This window comes from Dromiciops gliroides, chromosome 3 (genome assembly GCF_019393635.1).
Source record: "Dromiciops gliroides isolate mDroGli1 chromosome 3, mDroGli1.pri, whole genome shotgun sequence".
Lineage (NCBI taxonomy): Eukaryota > Metazoa > Chordata > Mammalia > Microbiotheria > Microbiotheriidae > Dromiciops > Dromiciops gliroides.
The window spans coordinates 33,741,191-33,761,983 of record NC_057863.1 but is presented as its reverse complement, the minus strand read 5'-3'; the positions used below and the strand labels follow the sequence as shown (position 1 = coordinate 33,761,983).

Genomic DNA, 20,793 nt, shown 5'->3' with positions numbered 1-20,793 from the left:
TTCCATATCGAGTCTTTATTTCTATTTGAATTGAGTCTTTTCTCTAGAGCCCAAGGGAGATGAGGTCAGTCTCTGGTCTTCCAAGCCTGTAGCTTGTTTCTCCCTACGACCCTCTCCTGAGTTCCTGGATGGGCGCCAACTCGGGTGTCAACAAGCAGCATCATTAGGCTGTTTGCTTCATTCCAGCTCCTGCGGTTATTATTCATGTTGCCCAGTGATAAGCTGATTGGTACAAGAACATCTAGCCTTCAAATAGTCATGAGCAATTATGTAATTAGAAGTCTGATATCCAATGAGCTAATATACACGAATGTGCTTTGAGAAGTATAAAACATGATGCAAATGGATTATTATCTCTAAATCTGTTTGGGATAGGGTGGGAAGTAAGGTAGGGGATGCCATGAGATAATGGAAATAATGGTGGTTATCCAAGGAAGGTGAACTCGGGAAGAGGATGGGGCTCATTCGGTGGTGGGTAAAGCAGAGGTTATTATCATTTCATCTTTCTAGGGAGGAAATGAAAACACATGAGTAAGACTTGGCAGTTGATTTGCCTATTTGTTTTTTGTTTTGTTTTTTTTTTAGTGAGGCAATTGGGGTTAGGTGACTTGCCCAGGGTCACACAGCCAGTAAGTGTTAAGTGTCTGAGGCTGGATTTGAACTCAGGTGCTCCTGATTCCAGGGCCGGTGCTCTATCCACTGCACCATCTAGCTGCCCCTTGATTTGCCTATTTGTAAACAATTAGCTGGTATTTTAAATTGTCTTATTTCTATTTTAATCATTTCAGTGTTTCATTTCTACCTTGTTTTCTTCATGTTTCTATTTATGATTTTATTTTATTAATACAATGCTTTAATATCACCTTCATTCCTTAATACTTTTTCCTCTCCAGTAAGCCATGCTCTTAAAGAAAGGTAACAGCTTTTAAAAACTTCTTTTTTAAAAAAAAGACCAAAAAAAAGTTGTTCAGAAAAATTAAGCAAGATATTGACTATGTCTGACACTATACATAATATTCTACATCCATAGCTCCCCCTGTCTCTCCCCACTCCAGTTCTTCAATAGAGGGAGGTAAAATTTCTTAACTTTTCTCTGGGGTCAAATTAATTTTGTTGTTGTTCTTTCCATTTTGTTGTGTGACAGGGCAAGTCTCCTAACCTCTCAGTGCTCTGGGCAACAATTTTTTTTTTTTTTTTAAGTGAGGCAATTGGGGTTAAGTGACTTGCCCGGGGTCACACAGCTAGTAAGTGTTAAGTGTCTGAGGCTGGATTTGAACTCAGGTCCTCCTGATTCCAGGGCCGGTGCTTTATCCACTGCGCCACCTAGCTGACCCTCTGGGCAACTCTATCTATTGCAGAGAAGCTGCCCTGGTGGAGGATGTTTCTCCTCCTGGGAGTTCCTCACACCAGTGAGTTTATAGGTCCATTCCCTATCAATACCCATTTACATTTTTGCATTCAGTTATTTTCAGTCATGTCTGACTCTTCATGACCTCTTTTAGGGTTTTCTTGGCAAAGATACTGGAGTGGTTTGCCACTTACTTCTCCAGCTCTTTCTATAGATGAGGAAACTGAGGTAAACAGGGTTAAGTGACTTGCCTGGGGTCACACAGCTAGTGTTTGAGACCAGATTGGAACTCGGAAAGAGGAATCTTCCTGACTTCAGGCCCTGTACCCTATCCACCACACCACCTAGCTGCCCATTTACATTGCCTAGACTCTCCTGGCTCTGCTTGCTAGCACTGTGTATTTTTAAAAGTCACTTTATCTAGTATCAGTTCTGATTCATCATTTCCTCTCCAGGAACCCCATTTTGGGGAAGGTTCTAGACCAACAACCCTTCATTCCTCTGATGTCACCCTCTTCCTCCCCCTCCCCCGCTTCAGCTCCCTTTTATATGCTGTCTTCTGCAGTTAGAATGTAAGCTAATTGAAGGCATACTCTTTAAAGACTGAAAATGGAAGGGCAGACCCAAGATGGCAGAAGAAAGGCTGTGACTCCCCCAAACTTCCGATAAACCCATCCACACACTCCAAAATAATGCCATAAAACAACTCCCAGAGCAGCCTAACTCATAAGAACAGAGTGAGATTATTTTCCAGTCAAAGACGGCAACTAGGATCACCTGCTGTTCGGGCTGAGGAGCTCAGTGAGCATGCTCACCCAGCCCAGAACAGACTGCGCCTACAGCACCTTAGAGTCTTTGGCACCAGTGGCTTCTTCTGAGGCTCGGCTCTCGGACTGGAGAGAGCGTCTGGAAGTTGGCCAGGGGTAAAGTGGCTAACTCACTGCTCCTGGTTAAGACATCTCATCTTCTCCTTCTGTGCTGTGTATGCTCTGAAATGACTTTGCATATATTTTGATTTGAACTCAGGTCTTCCGGACTCAAATCCCACATTCCATTGGATATGTCCCCATGCAGCAGGTACATGTATATTACCTGCAAATTTTTATAGAAAGGAGCTCAGGGGCAGTTAGGTGGTGCAGTGGATAGAGCACCGGCCCTGGAGTCAGGAGGACCTGAGTTCAAATCCAGGCTCAGACACTTGACAACTTACTAGCTGTGTAACCCTGGGCAAGTCACCTAACCCCAATTGCCTCACCAAAAACAAACAAACAAACAAAACAGAAAGGAGCTCAGCGGCATGTGCATTGTTGCCACATGCCGCTGAGGGCAGGTAGTTTTCATTTTTGCCTTTCTACCCTTTGGACCTTGGGCAGGGAAGGTGTTTAATAATTGCTTTGTGAATTGAATTGAAAGATGGAGCATATTTGTAGGCTGGGCAAGACTAAAGATATGGGACAGAAGAGACAGAATTGATGTATCCTGGTCCCTACAGAGGAGGGAGGAGAGCAGTGTTTTGGCAAGGAGGGGGAATCATAGAATAACAAAGCCAGTTAACTCTCGACAAGCCTTAGCTTCACTCTCTTAGGGCTTGTTTCCTCACCTGTAAAATTTAGGGACCTTAGATGACCTCCAAACTCCAAGATCTTATGATCGTTTCCTATAGACCTTCGGGGTTTTGTTTGCTATTAAAGTTAAACACCTTTTTAATTCATGTGGGTAAAACTGCTGATATGAACCATTAACTTTCTGGATGGAGAGATGCTAAGATGTTACTAAGTACTGACTGATGAATAAATAGAATTGTACAGCCTGTTCTCATAGCTGACTTTCCTGGGGGGTGGGGGGGGGTGGGGGTGGGTGAGAGGGAATCTCTGTTCTTTCAAGTGGTTTATAATTTTGAAAGCTCAGTACTTGGTGAGCACTGGTCCCGTCATCCTACATCCTCATCTATCTGCAGTTTCTCTGAGTCTACCCATGAAGAACTCTACTTTTGGAAGTGAAAGAAGAGGACACAGATTCAAATCCTAGTTCTGGCCAAGTTACTTAACTTTGTGTTCAGTTTCCTCATCTGTAGAATGAGAGGGTTAGATTCAATGGCTCTGAGCTGAGTGCACATAGCAGGCACTTGCTCAGTTTATTGATTCGTTGGCCTCAGAGGTCCCTTCATGAGATATATGAGCTTACAGACTGTGGCTGGCTGAAATTTCACACAACACACTCCCTACTCTCTAGCTTCTGATACTAAATCCTGATGGATATGAATACCTACAAATCTTGTATCTTACATACTCCTCCTCAGACAGAGAAACCACTCGAGGTCAGGGAATGTTTCCCTTTATATTCTCAGTACTCAGTACAGTGGCTGACCAGAAGATTTGGGTGAGTCTTCTTCACTCCAGATCTTCACACTTAAGCCGCACGAGCTGCCCCTGAATTGTAGTATGGAAATGATGCTTATTTCTCAAGGCCACATCAGTGCAAGGTTTGGTAGGTCCTACCAATTCGGGAAGACTTTCAATATGGCGCCAGAAATATACTTTGTCAAATGGAGAATGAAGGAGATCATTGCCAGAGAGCAGGCTGGCTCCAAGGCAATTAATTCATTGGCTGTGGCAATCCTTTAAGAAAAGAACCCAGGGGCAGCTAGGTGGCTCAGTGGATAGAGTACCGGCCCTGGAGTCAGGAGTACCTGAGTTCAAATCTGGCCTCAGACACTTAACACTTACTAGCTGTGTGACCCTGGGCAAGTCACTTAACCCCAATTGCCTCACCGAAAAGAAAAGAAAAGAACCCACCTAAATATCTGGGTTTTTTATTACTACTGTTATTATTTTTTTAAAAAAGAGAAATTATATGTAAGCTTAATCATGATATAACTATAAAGCATTGAGAATTCACATCTTTTTTTTTTTTTCCACCAACTGTGGCTGCTATGAGGTAAGTGCTTAATCAGTACTTGTTGATTGTTTGAGCCTATGTTCCATACATAGTAAACATTTAATATTTGTCATACTAAAATGATCCAGCCCTATGCCTAGGTTTCTGAGGGAGGGTATGCTGTAGTATTTTTGTATAAAGCAAAAATGATTCAGGGTTATTTTCAGTACTAACAGGAAAAAGATGTAGACAGCATGTCAATCCAATTTTCAGATGTCATAATGATGGGAGGTATAGCTAACAGTAAAATTAGGATTCAAAAAGATCTTGGAACTAACAGGACCAAAGCAAATATGGTGAAATGTAATAGGGATGAATGGCAAGTCTTACACTTGGGTTCTAAAAATTGATTTCAAAAGTTTAAGACAGGGGAAGTACAAGGACTGATGGAAAAACCTGGGAATGATAAGCCTGGAAAAGAGAAAGAAGGCTCAGTAGGGACATGACAATTGTCTCCAGAGACATTTGAAGGCTGTCCTACAGACTAGGCATTTAAACTAATGTACTTGGTCCCATGGGGCAGGACTAGAAAGTTGGGCTGCCAAGAGGTTAATTGAGGCTTGAAGTAAGGATAAAGCTTCCTAACAATTGGAGCTGTCAGGAGTAGAATGGACCATCTCCTAACAGAGTGGGCTTCCCCATTAAACAGAAGCAAGATTACCGCTTGAAAGAGATTCTTGCTCAGAAACAGGCTAGACTAATTTGCTTTGGAGGTCCCTTCGACCTTGGGTGATGATTTGATTTGAGGAAAGTCCCATCTGGAGAAGTATTTTCCTTCCCCAAATACTAACAATTCGAAACAAGGCAATTATATCTATAGGTCATGTATTCAAGGGATGCTGCGAATAATAAAAATCCCTACAAGTTGGAAAGAATTAAAACATTTATTGAGCATAAATATATTACATATACACTACAGATACAGTTAGGTATTACATATAGTGTAATATTTGCAAAAATCTATACATTAAAATTGATATGGCAGTTTTAATACAATGCATGTGAAATAGTCTAAAATTTACAATACAGGAAAAAACTTATGATTATTTCTCTCTTAAAGTTGAAAAGCTTGGAATGTATGTCCAACAGTGAGGTAAACCATTTTTTGTCTTTCAATTTAAAGAATTGTGCAAGGAAAACATTCAAACACTTCAGCTAGGGCACTTTTCAATTTTGACATGAATACTGAGTTACCGTAGCCAACCAACCAAGATTAGAAGACCCTCAATGTTTCAAGTCGATAAAAACAAGGTAGAGAATATGAAAAAGAATTTTTCCCCCTTAAAAAGGCTCATTTCCCCCCCTCCCCCCAATTAAACAATTTTGGACTCAAATTTTTTGCTTCATATGACTGGTACTTCTGAAAGCAGGGGCTGAAGGGTTTGACATATGGGGAGAAGTTAAGAGCATCAGGAAGTCATTTATTTCTATACATTGTAAAGTCTTGGGACACTTTAGTTTACTGTCCGGTGTACATTGGAGGCCTACGGTAATATTTAGCTCAAGTCAGTGAATGTGTTTTCAGCACCCATCGCGTAGAAGGCACTGTGCTCGGTGCTAAGGGGGAGGTGAAGACCTCAGCAATGTGTTTGTGTGTATGTTTGTGTGTGTGCATGCGTGTGTGTGCATGTATGTGATGCTAAGCAGAGTAACCACTCCTAGACCCTCATTGTGCTAACAAGTAGGACTTTATAGGATTTAGATTTGGGAGGGACAACCCCCTCATTTTATAGTTAGGTCATTGAGGTTGAGAGGTTTAGGGTTGATGCAAGGTCACAGGAAGGGTAAAGAGTAGAACTGATATTTGGACCTGGGCCTTCCATCTCCAACCCAGAGCCTGATCTTTCCATACCAATGACTCTGGGCAGCAATAATATGAAGTGTTTCAGGCTTTTGTTTCAACTATTTCAGCTTATTGGTGGCAAAACAAAAGATTTTCAAAATCAAAAATGGTCAAATAGCCAAAGCCATTTTGGCACAAACTATTATTACTCTATTAAACACACAAACATACACAATAAACACACACACAGACACACAGACACACACACACACACAACTAATACAGAGGATTTTGCTGGAGCAGCAGTTCTGAAGTACTCAGCCAATAGAGATTTTTTTTCAAAATGGCAAGTGGGGCAGAAGGGACAAGGCGGGGAAAGCTGTACTTAAGTTGAATATTCACTGCTTCAAAATGATGCTTTTCCCACAAAATACCCACTCCCCAAATATGACAGCAAGGCCTGAATGGTTTGTTTATATGGCAAATCCATTAAAATCACAAGGGGGCAAATTTCAAAATGGCGGAGCTTTGGCAAAAAGAGATGTTGGTGCTACTCATTTGCCAGGCGACTTCAACTCATTCTTACCATTCATGACAAAATATCAAACTCCCCTATGTCCTACACTGACCTAGGCACACAGCATGATTCATGGATCTCAGCACTTCCTTCTAAGAGATGATTATGATTTCTGGATACATGTAAACTTTGCAATCACTGATCATGGGTTGTTTTTTTTATTTTTTATTATTGTTATTTATTTTTTTGTTTTTGGCATTGAATATACTAGATGCTCTCATCTTTAAAAAACACAAGAAAATGTCAAAAGATTAATAACACTACCAATGTTGCCAGGGAGAAAAAAAAAAAGGACTGACCTAAAATTACAACATTATAAAACAAGACAAAAAATATAACATGCTACCAGGGACAATTAGTACATAAGTACACTTTTTATTATTTTTTTTTACAATAAATAAAAGATTGCACTGTAATTGGTATTTAAAGTACTGAATGCAGAATATAGTATAAATAAATCCCAAACAAAGGTATGGTTGGTTTTCCCCATGACTTTGGTGATGGGAATCTCACACTAGTACAGGAGGACACGGCATTGCAGACAATGTAGACCAAGCACGACAGAGCTATGACCAAGCCAAACCAAGTAGCAAAAATATACAAAAAACAAACAAAAAATAAAACAAAAAAGCAGGGGATTACACTGTGTTTGTTGCACCCTTTTGGAATAATTTGCACCTCCAACTCTGAAATGTCCCTGAGGTACTCTTACATTACTGACTTCATATAAATAGTCCAATGACTTTGGGTTAAAAAAAAAAATTGATTCTCTCATGACTTCAAATCAGCATGTCAGAATAATGCTTTGCACGCAGCCTATAGCACCTGTTGTCCGAGGCTCTCAAAGCACTTACAAACAAGTATTAGAATCCCCAGTCTTGTTTTCAATAGCTGGGGAAACTGAGGCACAGAGAGGTTAAAGTGACTTCTGAAGGTCACGCAGCAAGTTAGTGACAGAACCAGGGACAGAATCTAGAGCTCCTGACTTCCAATACTCCGTATTAACCACCAGACCATCCCACTCCCTGTGTATTTATGTATGCATGTATAGCCAGGTCAAAATATGGTAAGACAAACTATGAATTTAGTCAACTTTTAATTTTGTCTTGTCAATTTTATTTTGTCAATTTCCATCTGCTCTGTTAGAATAGGCTTGTGTATACTGGTTAAAGATACTGGAATGCAATCACTTCATCGATACCTCAAAGAACGAGACAACCATTGGTCTACCAGCGGATCTTCCAAAAATAATGAACTGACAAGGGGAGAGACAGACAGACAGACAGAGATAGAGAGAGACAAAGAGAGAGAGAGAGAAGGAGGGAAAGAGTGAGGGAGAGGGGGAGGAAGAGGGGAGATGGACAGAGAGGGACAGAGAGAGGGACAGAGAGAGAGAGAGAGAGAGAGAGAGAGAGAGAGAGAAAGAAAGAGAAAGACTGCTCATGGTTAGTGTAAAATTGCCTGCAATCAGCAGAGGCAGGAAGCTGTCACCAGTCCTAGTCATATAATTCATGTCCAATGTAACAGAATATAATAAAATCTAGTGATTAGATTAGGAGTAGTTATATACAAGGCTAGACAAACAAGGTAAAGCAGCTTTCAGACAGCTGACCAAGGAGATAACTAGCTAGCTATTGCACAATGCCCTCTTAAAATTACTGCTATGGATTGACATGGGAAAAATCTAGAATGCGCCATCACTGATATGCATTTTGGTTACTTGATTTTTTTTATAGAGGCAGTTCATAGTGTTAAAAAATGATAAGAATAACAGATTATAAAAATATTTTAGCCTGTAGTACACGTTCTGATTTAAATGAGCTAATCATCGTTAAATAACTGAGTGACAAAAAAATAAAAATAAAAATAAACAGTAAATGATGCTTAGGGCAGATGCCTTGTAGTGAATCAGTCTCATGCAACGTTGTTGGCGATACTTCAAATACCTCGTCTGTTCACTTACAACAGAACTCCGGCCCTATCGCTACACACATTGTAACTGATTAATGTTTACAAGAATACGATGATTAAAAAAAAAAGACATAAAGAAGTGACTGGTGATTATCGTCTACTAAACGGTAACATATAAAATTGAAGGTTGAGAAAGACACTGGTGAAAACTGTAAAGGCAAATTGAAAGAAAAAAAATGAAAAGAAAACTCAGCGCGAGGAAAGCCTGCTTTTGGTATCTGGTTTGCTTATTGATCCAGTTGAACCTCTTCCTAGTTTTGCATTTCAAAAAGGTGCACCAAAACACTGATATTTTATTCCTAGCTAGAACTGTAAAACAAGAGAAGTATATAAATCAAAGAACAAAAAAGGTTTTTAAAAAAAATTTTTGTTTTTTAAAAAAAGGACTATCTGGATAAATGTTGTGTATTATAATGCGTAGCATTACCTAAATTCATACCTCAGACTCTGTTGGACTGGTCTACTTCATTAAGAAGTATTGTAATATAAAGGCAAACAAAACGGACAGGCCCGCGAAGCCCACAACGATGAGGGCTGCAAACTGTCCATCAGTAGGCATCGGGCTCTTCCTTTTGGGGTCATCAAAGCACCCCGTTTCTCCCGCAAGCATCATCTCATTCCGCTGCAATACAAAAGCGGCCGAAGGGCTGAAGGCTCCACTCAGCTCCTGTGAGGTATCTAAGCAACGACGACACACGCACACGCGGAATCGGTATTCGGTGTTGTTCTGAAGGCCTGAGATCTGGAAGGTTGCATCTTCTCCCTTGTACACCTTGGCGAGAGAAACGGGAAAGTTGCTGTTAGTCCATTTCACAAAGCCATGTGGACTGGGAAAAACATCTATGGCCACACAGGCCAACGGGGGCTCCATAGTGCCCACAGTATTCCTGGGGCTTGGAGTCAGAAAGAGCTGACTGAGACAGAACCCAGCCTCAGACATTGTCCAGCTCTGTGGTCCTGCTCAAGTCACTTAACTCTTGCTTGCCTTAGTTTCTTCATCTTCAAAATGGGGATAATAACAGTACCTTCCTTGCAGGGTTGTTGTGAGGATGAAATGAAAGAATATTTGTAAGCACAGTGCCTGGTAAAAGGTTAGCTACTACTGCTGCTGCTGCTATTACCACCACCACCACTACTATATGAATTTTAATTATTATTAAAGTGCTACGTAAATGTTAACTATTATTATTAAAGCACTATGTAAAGGTTAGCTATTATTATTATAGAGCGATTTAATTTTAGTTATTATTAAAGCATTACATAAAGGTTATTAAAGTGCTTTGTAAATTATTATCATAATTATTATTATCATAATATGATAGAAAGGGACATGGCTACAACCCATACACAATATGGGAATTTTTTTGCCTCAAAGTTCAATTAGATAAATACTTGTTTATAATCTATAAACATTATTTAGGGCTTGTTTTTTAACATCCCCATAATTTTTTTATATAACATTTCCCCCCAATTACAAGTTAAAAACAATTTTTTAACATTTAACAAAAAAAAAAAGCTGAGCTTCAAATTCCATCTCTCTCTTCATTTCTCCTCTTCCTCTTCCCTGAGACAGTAAGCAATCCGACATAGGTTAGACATGCAACCATGTAAAAAACATTTCTATCCCCTTAATTTCTGAATGTATCTCTTCTCAGGCTACTACCCAGCAAGCCCATCTCTTTTAGCAAAGAATAAAGAGGGAAAAAAGACAATATCAAGGGAGACTGAGAGTATATGCAATGTTCCATACCCAGAGTTACCCACCTTTGCAAAGAACAGAAGAAGATCTGTTTTCTCAACTCTTTTTGGAGGCTGAGCTCACCAACAAATATCAATTAAGCATCTACTCTGTTCAAGGTACTTGGCTAAGCACTGGAGAGCTAGCTACAAAAATGAAACAGTTTCTGCCTCCAGAGAGCTAACATTCTTATAATTACTCCCCTTTATCACCATATTACTACCCATGTTTTCTCAGAGCAATATGACAGTGCTTCCAGGGAAGAAGGAAGGCCTGAAATAACAACCTGAGTTTCCATGACACTTTGTCATCTGTTTATTAATTAAGCATTTAATAAAGCACCTACTGTGTGCCAGGTATTATGCCAAGCACTAAAGATACAAAGACAAGTGTAAAACGGCGTCAGCCTTTGATTGAGCCAAGTGCCTGGCACACTGTAGCCACTTAAATGTAAGTTGACTTAACTTGACTCAAGGTTCTCTAACAGACTGTAAGCTCCTTTGAGAACAACATCTATTTCCTTCTTTGGTCACTACATTGCGAGTGCTCAGGACACAAGAGGCACTTAATAAATGCTTAGTGCACAGAGGAGTGGTGCTTTCAGTTTATTGGGTAAAAAGAATAAGTAAGGTAAGACCTTGTACAGGACAGTGCTTTCAAACTTGAATATCAATCAAAAAACATTTATTAAACTCCTAATAGGTTCTAGACACTGTACTAAACACTCTTTGTGGGCAGCATACTGAGAGAAGCACAAATTAACATTACCTATGTTACATAGTATTTTTATTTATTTTGTTAAACATTTTTTACATTTGAGTCTAGTTTCCGTGTTTGCAAAGTATCTTACAAATATTATATCATTGGATCCTCATATTTGTAGATGAGGATTCTGAGGCAGAAAAGTGACTTGCCCAAGGTCACACAGCTAGCAAATGAAAGAGCTAGGATTCAAAACTAGGTCTGGCCATTCTAAAACCAGCACTCTTTCTACTGTGGTAGGCTAGAAAATAACTGCTCTCATCTTTGTGGGGTTTTTTGTTTTGTTTTTGGTGAGGTAATTGGGATTGAGTAACTTGCCCAGGGTCACACAGCTAGTTAAGTGTCAAGCGTCTGAGACTGGATTTGAACTCAGCTCATCCTGACTCCAGGGTCAGTGCTCTATCCAACTGCGCCACCTAGCTGTGAATGTCTGATAATTGAGGACATTTAAATGACATGGAGGGGAAGGAGGTAGCACAGACTATCTGCCTCACTGCCCTCCATGCAGGTTTGTTTTTTTTTTGGTGGGGCAATGAGGGTTAAGTGACTTGCCCAGGGTCACATGGCTAGTAAGTGTCAAGTGTCTGAGCCTGGATTTGAACTCAGGTCCTCCTTAATCCAGGGCTGGTGCTTTATCCACTGTGCCATCTAGCTGCCCCCTCCATGTAGTTTTAAGACAACTTGATGGGCAGCTCCAGTTGTAGGGTCCCTTGGAGCTTGTCACCCTGCTGAAGTGGGTTCTTATGATAAGGAATGGAGCCTTTTAAAAGAAGAGATATGGGGAACATCTAGGTGGTGTAGTGAATAAAGCACCAGCCCTGCATTCAGGAGGACCTGAGTTCAAATCTGGCCTCAGACACTTGACACTTACTTAGCCGTGTGACCCTGGGCAAGTCACTTAACTCTCATTGCCCCGCCAAAAAAAAAAAAAAAAAAGAAAAAGAAAAGAAAAAGGAGGCAGAGGAGGAAGAGGAAGAAGGAGATCAGCCCCTGATGATGGTGGTATAGTGGAGAGAGGGCTGGACTGCAACTCTGGCTTATTATGTGAGTGACACTGGGCAAGTTCATGGATCTTATGTTAAGAACCCCTGGTTTAGATGAACTCTAAGGTCCCTTCTGGCTCAAATAAGCTATGGATATGGCTGGCAGCATAGGGTCCTTGGTGGAATGTTAACCCCTTTGAGAGCAGGGGCTACTTTGTCCTCATGGTTTTATTGTCAGCACCTAGCCATGCGGCTTTTAATAAATGTTTGGGGAATTGAACTGATTGAATCTCTGAGTGAATGGATTCAGAAGGGGTCACCAGGAGCCCTCTTGGGCTGGGTGGCACAGTGGATAGAGCACTGGCCCTGGAGTCAGGGGGATGTGAACTCAGGTATGACTCTGGGCAAGTCACTCAACCTCGATTGCCTTAAATATCTGGGGCCATCTCTAGTCGTCCTGATGTTTATCTTGCCACTGGATTCAGATGTGGTTCTGGAGGAGAGAGTGGGGTTTGTGACTTTGAACAGCCTTCCCTCACTTAAATCCAATTTGTTGCAAGTCATGACGTCTGTCACGGTCTTCTTTGCAAATGAAAGACAAACAACAACCAGGAGCCCCAATGCTTTCTCACCAGTTCCCATCCTGACCTCAATTTTGAAATTTAATAGGATCATTTGTTCTTAATGGCTAGCATTTAGGACGAGATTTCTAGAAGATTTAGCCCCAGAACTACTTAGACGTGGCCCAAATGTATCCTCTCTCTCTCTCTCTCTCTCTCTCTCTCTCTCTCTCTCTCTCTCCTCTCTCTCTCTCTCTCTCTCTCTCTCTCTCTCTCTCTCTCTCTCTCTCTCTCTCTCTCTCTCTCTCTCACTGTTCTGTTTACAAGATTCTGAACCCATTTCTCCACGCATGTTACCCTTTTTCATGAGCAACAAGATGTTGACCTGTGCCTTAGGAAGTGGGATTGTAAATTTAGCAGCCAAGAGTGAACAGATGACAAGTTTCAGCAAAGGGTCCATGAATATTCCTTCCTCCCCTCTAAGATACTGCTTGGGTCCACAGTATTCATGGTCATCACCAATGGATTTTATTACCATGGTGATTTTCCCAGTGGGTATTTCCAGAGTTCAGAATATGCGAGGAAGGCATCATCCCTAGTCAGAATCATTCCTACATGTGAGCAGAACCAGCCAAGGCCTCACCTGAGTGAAAGAGACCCTGTGGTCTGGGAGCTTGATGGGAAAAGTGCTGGCCAGTGTTTGTTTTCCATTCCAGGACCACCCCCAGGCACTTTTTTTTTTCTTGGTGCCACTACTGTCCCCAGAGTTAAAAATCAACCTGGGAGTTTTAGATGAAAAAAAGCAGTACCACATAAGCTTGTGTGTGTGACTCAGTTTCTCTGCATGTGAAATATTTGCTAGCATTCTCACATTAACAGCATAGGAGTTAATTACAAGATGCTGGTAAAGCATGGAGGACAGCCATCCTCTAAGCCTCAATTACAAGGCTTTGTGACTCTCACTGTCCGGCACAGGGTCCTGCATGAAATAAGTGTGGTAATGTGCTGTGCTGGAAGCAGAACTGATTTTGGAGACAAAAGACCTAAGTTCTTTCTTTTTTCAAAAGACCTAAGTTCTCATCCTGCTTAGACACTTACTGGCTTTGTGACCCTAGGCAAACCACTGAACCACTCTGTGCCTCAGTTTCCTTTTCTGTAACATGAAGGGGTTGGACTCCACCTCTAAGCTCCATTCTAACTTTGAACTGATGATACTACGATTTCCCCATGGCCACACAGCCATGTGTGGGGACTGGACTTGAACCGTGGTTTTCCTAATGATATACAAGTAACCAAAATTCCCTTAGAAAAGGGTAATTACTTGGAAACATATTATCAGTGGGTGTTTTACTATTGATACCTCCAAAAACATCTTATATTTAAATAGTCTTATATTTAGTGTCATCTTAATGGGTCAAAACCAACCAACCAACAAAAAAGCCCCCAGCCAGCCTCAAGAATTCTACAAGAATCCCTCCCAAACAAATGAGCTGGAAAGGGGATCCTTTGTGATGAGCAGGGCTGCAATCAGAAAGCAGCTTCCACTTCCAGATTATGTTTCAATTGATTCCCTGGCCTATTATTCTAGCTCTGCCCCCAGCCTGCAATAATACAGCTCTGTATACATTTGAATTCCCTTATTGTCTCTGGGCCCTACGTCTTCTCCCTTCTCTGTAACGCTGATTCTTGCTCTGCCTCATCCCTGAACCCTGTCCATACTGGGCAACTGTACGTTCCAGGACAGAACACGGTGAAGGTCTGATTAATACACAAGGGGCCCTCTGACGTCCTGTCCTCTTGTTCATGTGTTTAAATAGGGTGTTCTTTCTTTTATTAAAACGATGGCAGTACAAGGCTCATTCCTCGCCGTGCCCATCTTCCCGGCTGAATACTGCTTGGTCTCTGCCACTCATGGCCATGCCCCATTTGTGTCGGGCTGCTCTTTCTGGCTCCCTTTCGAGTCAAGAACACAATGTTCCCAGCCTGCTCGTAGCAAGACACACAAATAGAAATCACAGGTTCCCAACCTCAGAAGGGACCTCTGAGGATGCTTAGCTCTACCCAGATCTGAAAGAGAATTCTACACTGTGCATGACTGAGGGTGATCCAGGCTCCACTGGGTAAGGGTAGGGGGTGGAGGAGGGACACACTACCTCCCCACGCAGCTGATACTGGATATTCAGGTCCCTTTGGGCAAGTTTTATTATTTCCTAGGCTGTACATTGCCATGAATCTGAGTCTGATCGATGTCATGCTCATCGCGTCACTGCTGCGGTTAGGTGCTATGATTATTTCATGTACATGCTTCGTTTTGTTTACACGTCTCATCTCCCAACAGACTGTAAGCTCTCTCAGAGTTCTCTGCTTTCTTTTCGGGCCTTTGGAGCCCTGAGCAGAATGTTGTACTCTATACCACCCAGATGGTAAAACGAAAATACATTCAGAATTCTTAGGAAATTACCATCAGTGATAAATGATGATAAACAGGCCTGCCTTTCCACTGGGCTTACCACCCACTCTTAGTAACCAGGGGTAGCAAAATTAGGAAAGCAGCATCCATGGTGGCATGGCCTTAATCTGAGGCCCAGGCCAACTGGATTTTTGTTGTTAATATTTTGATAACTGTATTCTAACATAATTAGCTTCCTTTGTAATTCTAGGTATTTTATGTATTTATAAATCATATTGAGATGGATTTTATTAGACAGTCAAAGGGCCATGACACCCCCCCCCCCAAGAACCCCTGCTCTTGAATGACAAGATTTATCTCAGTGAGGTTAGGGTTCTGAGCCCTCAGGGGTTATTGTAGGTGCACAAGCCAACCTTGTGCTAAAGATTCTTTTATCTCAGCTGAACAGTTACGAACAACTGATGAATATGTATTTAGAGCTGGGAAAAGGCCTCAGAGATCATCTAATCATTCCCCTCATTTTTACATTTGAGGAAACTGAGGCCCAGCAAAGTTAAATGACTTGTCCGTGTTCTGACAGAAATAAACATCAGGCTTGAGATCTGAGCCCAGGCCTCTGGTTACACTCTACCATGAAGGGAACACATGGAAAAGAATCCGCTAATTTTAGACGATAAGTAAAAAATTGCATTATTTTTTATCTCTCTGAAAGGAGCCAATCGTGATTTAAAAACTTATCAGCTGGAGGGGTACATGTTGGACCCAAGGGCATATTCACCCGGTCTCCTCCTAATACACAAATGGAGGCTTTTGTTTTCTTTCCCAAACACGGAGATTACCCGAACAGATGAACAGGACCACGGCTGCTGTTAGTGAGTGTGACACAATTAGTGTCCATTAAGATTTCTGGGCCGAAAACTTTTCCGTCCAGTATCCAAGCAACTCAGGGTTATATCCAGCTTCCTCCTTGGAAGCCAAGATGCTAAGACCGGTACACGGGCCTGCCTCTGTGCACCTGGTGCTGGCTACAACATACCCTGGGGGGAAGGTACCCCCTGTCCCTCCTGTCTGTTTTGTTTAATTGGCCAGATCTCTGATTTCAGCAGTGTACTCCCTCTATTAGTGCAGGTTGACACCTGCTCTACCAATGATAGCCTTAGACTGTGAAGTGAAGTGACTTGACCAGGGTCACACAGCCGGCAGGTGTCAGAGCAGGACCCCAGGTCTTCTTGTTCCCTAGGTCAGCTCTCTATCCAACGTGCCACGCTTGTCTTCTACCAAGAAAAGCCTCTTCTCAGAAGCCCAAGCGCCCTCCGAGGCTCAGCTGAAGTGTCATGTCCTACATGGGAACTATCTTGATTCCCCAATTTTTAATGCTCCCCTATTCCCCCAATTACTTTGTGTGTGTATAGAGAACAGACATATGAAGATAAAATTTGCAGAGGATCATAGATTTCGAGCTAGAAGAGGCTTTCAAAGTCATTTGTTCTAACTCTATTGCCTCTTAGAGGTCATCTATTCCCTCATTTGACAGATGAAGGTCTGAGACCAAGGTAATTTATTGTATACATGTTGCTCTCTCCCAGTAGAATGTAAATCTCTTGAAAGATAAAGCTATTTCTTCTTCTTCTTCTTTTTTTTTTTTGGTCTTTGTATTCCCAGCATCTAGCATGGTACCCAGTATACCATAGGTGCTTAATAAGTGTTGGTTGGAATAAACAATCAAAATGCACCCTGAGCTTGCAGGAGTGTATGAGGTTCTGGAGACTAATGCAGAGGAGCTGTTATGAATATGCAAAGTATAGGAAAAACTGGGATTAATGGGCTGGGAATGGTAACTACTTCAACAGGTTGGAGGCTCATCAGGAGCCTGGATTTGGTACACATTTCACAAAGATGATTCCCAATAAGTATTTGTTGAATAAATGAATGTATGCACTAATTCATTTCTCTTGCTAATCATAGCCCATGCGGAGGGTAATCGTGTCAACTCTATTGGTGAATAGAGCATTGGCCCTGGAGTCAGAAGGACCCAAGTTCAAATCTCACCTCAGATACTTACTAGCTGTGAGACCTTGGGCAAATCACTTAATCCCAATTGCCTTAAACATCCAGGGCCATCTCCAGAAAGGCCAAGGAGTCTAGGTGTTTGTTACTGGCTTAGCATTTACCTTGTGCAATTGGCACCTGCTAGCTTAACCAGTGAGCTGCCCCAGACTGGTCTTTCATAACAAGGAAGGGCAGCTGACAAGACCATGCGATGGACAAGCTAGGAGCTGCTGCCTGATGGAAGATGTCTAACAGTCAACTACAAGGTGTGTAGGAATTTGCTATACAGGAGAAGTAGTGGCAGCCCTGAGTTCAAATCCCTCCTCCAATCTTTAGAAGGGGCTGACAACTTCATCTCTACATGCCTCAGATCACTCTCAAAGACTTATCTACCAAATCGCAGGCAGGCTGGTAGAGGGAGTTCCCAATGAAATCCCATATTCTTGAGGTTTCCACATGCAGAAGAAACAGGCCCATTTTCCAGATCCAGTTCTTTTTCAGTAAGAAAATCCAAAGGCATGCATCATCAAAAGTCAGAAACTTGGCCTCTCCCTTATAGAAGCATCTTCTAATTATACTATTCATGTCCTGTATTTAACTATTTAAATCACTGAAAATGGCCTTACTTCTTGAAATTCATATTCTGACTGAAACATACTCAGGGAAATAGCATGTATTTTAAGGTTAGTCTTCAACTCACCTTATACTGTCATATGTGTTGCCTTCCTTTAAGGTGATGTGAATATGAAAAACTGGGGCCCTGGGGATAATTGTAGAAGTATTTGAGCCACTGCTACATAAACCATTGAGTGTGGGAGCAAGTACGCATGTTACTGCTTGTTTGTCTTGGTTCTGGTTACACTGTCCTCATGCTGACACATTTCAGTTACCTCTGGAGCATGCCCTTTATTCTCAATGATGGAGTGAAGCCAACTTTTCTACAGACACCAAGAGCAGATGCCTGGCATTAACAGAAACAGGTGCCCCAAACAAAGGAAGTCAGTCAGTCAGTCAATAAGCACCTGTTACATGCTGGAGCAGGTCAGAGTTCTACTGTATCTTACTCTGGTGTGACCACAACCAAGGTCTATGCTCAGTTCTGGATATCACATTTTAGGAAGGACTCAGATGGTTTAAGGCATCCTAATATCAGGGAGAATAGTAAGGGAAGGGACTAGATATCATGTCATAAACAGATTGGGTGAAGAAATTGATCTTGGGGAAGAGAAGACTTGAGCAGGAGTCAGGAGACAAGTCTTTAAGAATACAAAGGGCTGCCCATCTGGGAAGGGGTCCTAGAATTGATCTCCAGAGATGAAACACATAAGAGCACTGGGAGAAATTTTAGGTTTAGAGTCAGTCAACATGCCCAGAATGCTCTGGCTCTCACTCAGCTTTCTTCAAGATTCAGCTCAAATTCTACTTTCTGTACTTTGCCTGACCCTACTCTCCTACAAGTGTTTTTCCTATGAGATTACCTTCTAGCTATTCTATATTTTGTTTGCATTCCTCCAGGACAGAGATTGTAGTTACCTTTCTTTTTTTATCTGGTGCTTAGTAGTGGCTGGAAGATAGTAAGCACTTAATGAATGCTTGCTGACCCACTGGTGTCAGGGCAATTACATCTGGCCAGAAGTGGAATCGACTTCCTTGAGTGGTAGTTAATTTCCCATTACCGATCAATCAACCCTTCTAAGGGAGGCTGAATGAAATGAGATTCTAGGAACATATTGGGTAGAAGACCTTGAACAGACCCTGATCTGATCACACAACTGCCCTCTTCAAAAGTCTTTAAGTTTTCCTATTTCCCCAGATAAGTGACAAAATCTTCAGCTGAGCATCTAAAACTCTCCACAATATGGTTCCCACCTACCTTTCCAGTTTGATTTCACATTTCTCCTGTTGACATGCTTTCTGTTCTAGTTAAATGGGACTGCTGGTCACCCTGTGCACGCAGTGTTCTCTCAAACACAATCTCCCATTCCTCACCTGCGACCTCTGAGAATCTCTAGCTTCCTTTGAAGCAAACCTCCATACAAGGCCTTTCCAGTTAAGTGATTTCCCCCACTTGAAATTACTCTCTACAACTTTATATTTCCTTATAAGTGTATATGTTGTTTCCCCCTGTGGTAAAATATGAAAGTTTTTACCAGTTGGTTAGGATAACTGAAAGACGCCAGTTTTTGAAGGACCACCCTTTTGGGGAGGAGACGAACAGTCCACCTGCTGCGCACGTCAGACTGCCTGCGGGACTCGACTTCCGGGGTGGAGAGAACGGAAGGGGGGCTTTGGCCTGCTTGGCGGGACTCCTGACGGCGCGGCACAGACGGGCTCTTGCTCCAAAGGTGGCCTTTTCGGTTTGGTGAGTTTTTATAAGGAATATAGACTAAGCTTAGACTTAAGACGATTTGTATTGTGTTTCTACTTTCCTATCCTAATCAACATCACCTTGTGACTACCATAACAATAAATAAAAAAGGTCTATCTAGAAAACCAAAAGCTTCTTCCATTTACTAGTTTGGGAGATAAATTAAGGGAAAGGTTAAGTAGGGGAGATTTATGATCTAATATCCAATTTAAAATCTCACACCCCAATAGAATGCAAATGCTCCCACTTACAAAAGCTGCCCAGTTCCAGTCTTTCTAGCACCTAGGACAGCGCCGTGCACAACAAAGGCACTTGGTTTAATGCTTTTTGAATTGAATCGAGCAGAAGGGAAGTCAAATGCTGGTAATCTCCATATATCCTCCAGTACAGTATTGCCTGTGTAATCAGTCTATAATTTTAAATATCATTAAATGAAAGTAAACTTCACTAGTTAAATCTACTGACATACCTATGGTGATTAATAAAAGCCAAATGAAATGGTGGATAGTACTGAAATGTTGAATTTGACAGCAAACTGTAGGTTTGCATCCCACAAGGAGAAAAACTAAAGGCATCCTGAGACAAGAAGGAAATTTTAACTAGGCTTGTGCATGTCTGTTCCTGATAGATGCTTTGCTACCATAAAGGAAAGAAGACTGAAGCCAAAAGACACTTTTCAACATCTTAGAAATTTATTTATTCTACTTCAGCCATAAGATTCCAAAATTCTTTATTATTATGGCTTTGGGCTTTTTATTTTTTGAGGAAGGGTTTGCAATCTATGAGGAACCAGCTTTCCCAAACATCTTATCCTGTCTCATTCAAAGAAAACTCACAAAGGAGGGGACTAGTTAATTGGATATGGTGATTTCCACTTTACTTTTGTGGGAACATATCAGAGAGGATCATGGAATTTGGAACTGGAACTGACAGGAATTATTTTGTTAAAACAATGCTCTCACTATTACAGATGAAGAAATGGCAAAAGTAGTAGAATTAAATTAAAATTCAACTCATCGGATTCTATTTTTTTTTTTTTGGCGGGGCAATGGGGGTTAAGTGACTTGCCCAGGGTCACACAGCTGGTAAGTGTCAAGTGTCTGAGGCCGGATTTGAACTCAGGTACTCCTGAATCCAGGGCAGCTGCTTTATCTACTGTGCCACCTAGCCACCCCCTCATCTGATTCTAACAACAGGGCAGCTGGTGGACACCTGCTGGGTAAATCACTTAAGCTCCATCTTGCCTCAGTTTTTTCCTCTGTTAAATGGGGATAACAATAGTACCTCCCTCCCAGGGTGGTTGTGAG

The 20,793-nt window shown here is 41.6% G+C and overlaps 1 protein-coding gene across 1 annotated transcript in view; it reads right to left on the bottom strand.

Moving 5' to 3' along the window:
- Window positions 1–5,184: 5,184 nt before the first annotated feature.
- Window positions 5,185–20,793, bottom strand: part of FNDC3B (fibronectin type III domain containing 3B) — a 399,493-nt gene continuing 383,884 nt past the window's right edge. The window contains exon 26 of the mRNA XM_043994436.1: window positions 5,185–9,388. Coding sequence (XP_043850371.1) covers window positions 9,077–9,388 — 312 coding nt within the window. The 3' untranslated portion in view covers window positions 5,185–9,076. The remainder of the gene's footprint in view (window positions 9,389–20,793) is intronic.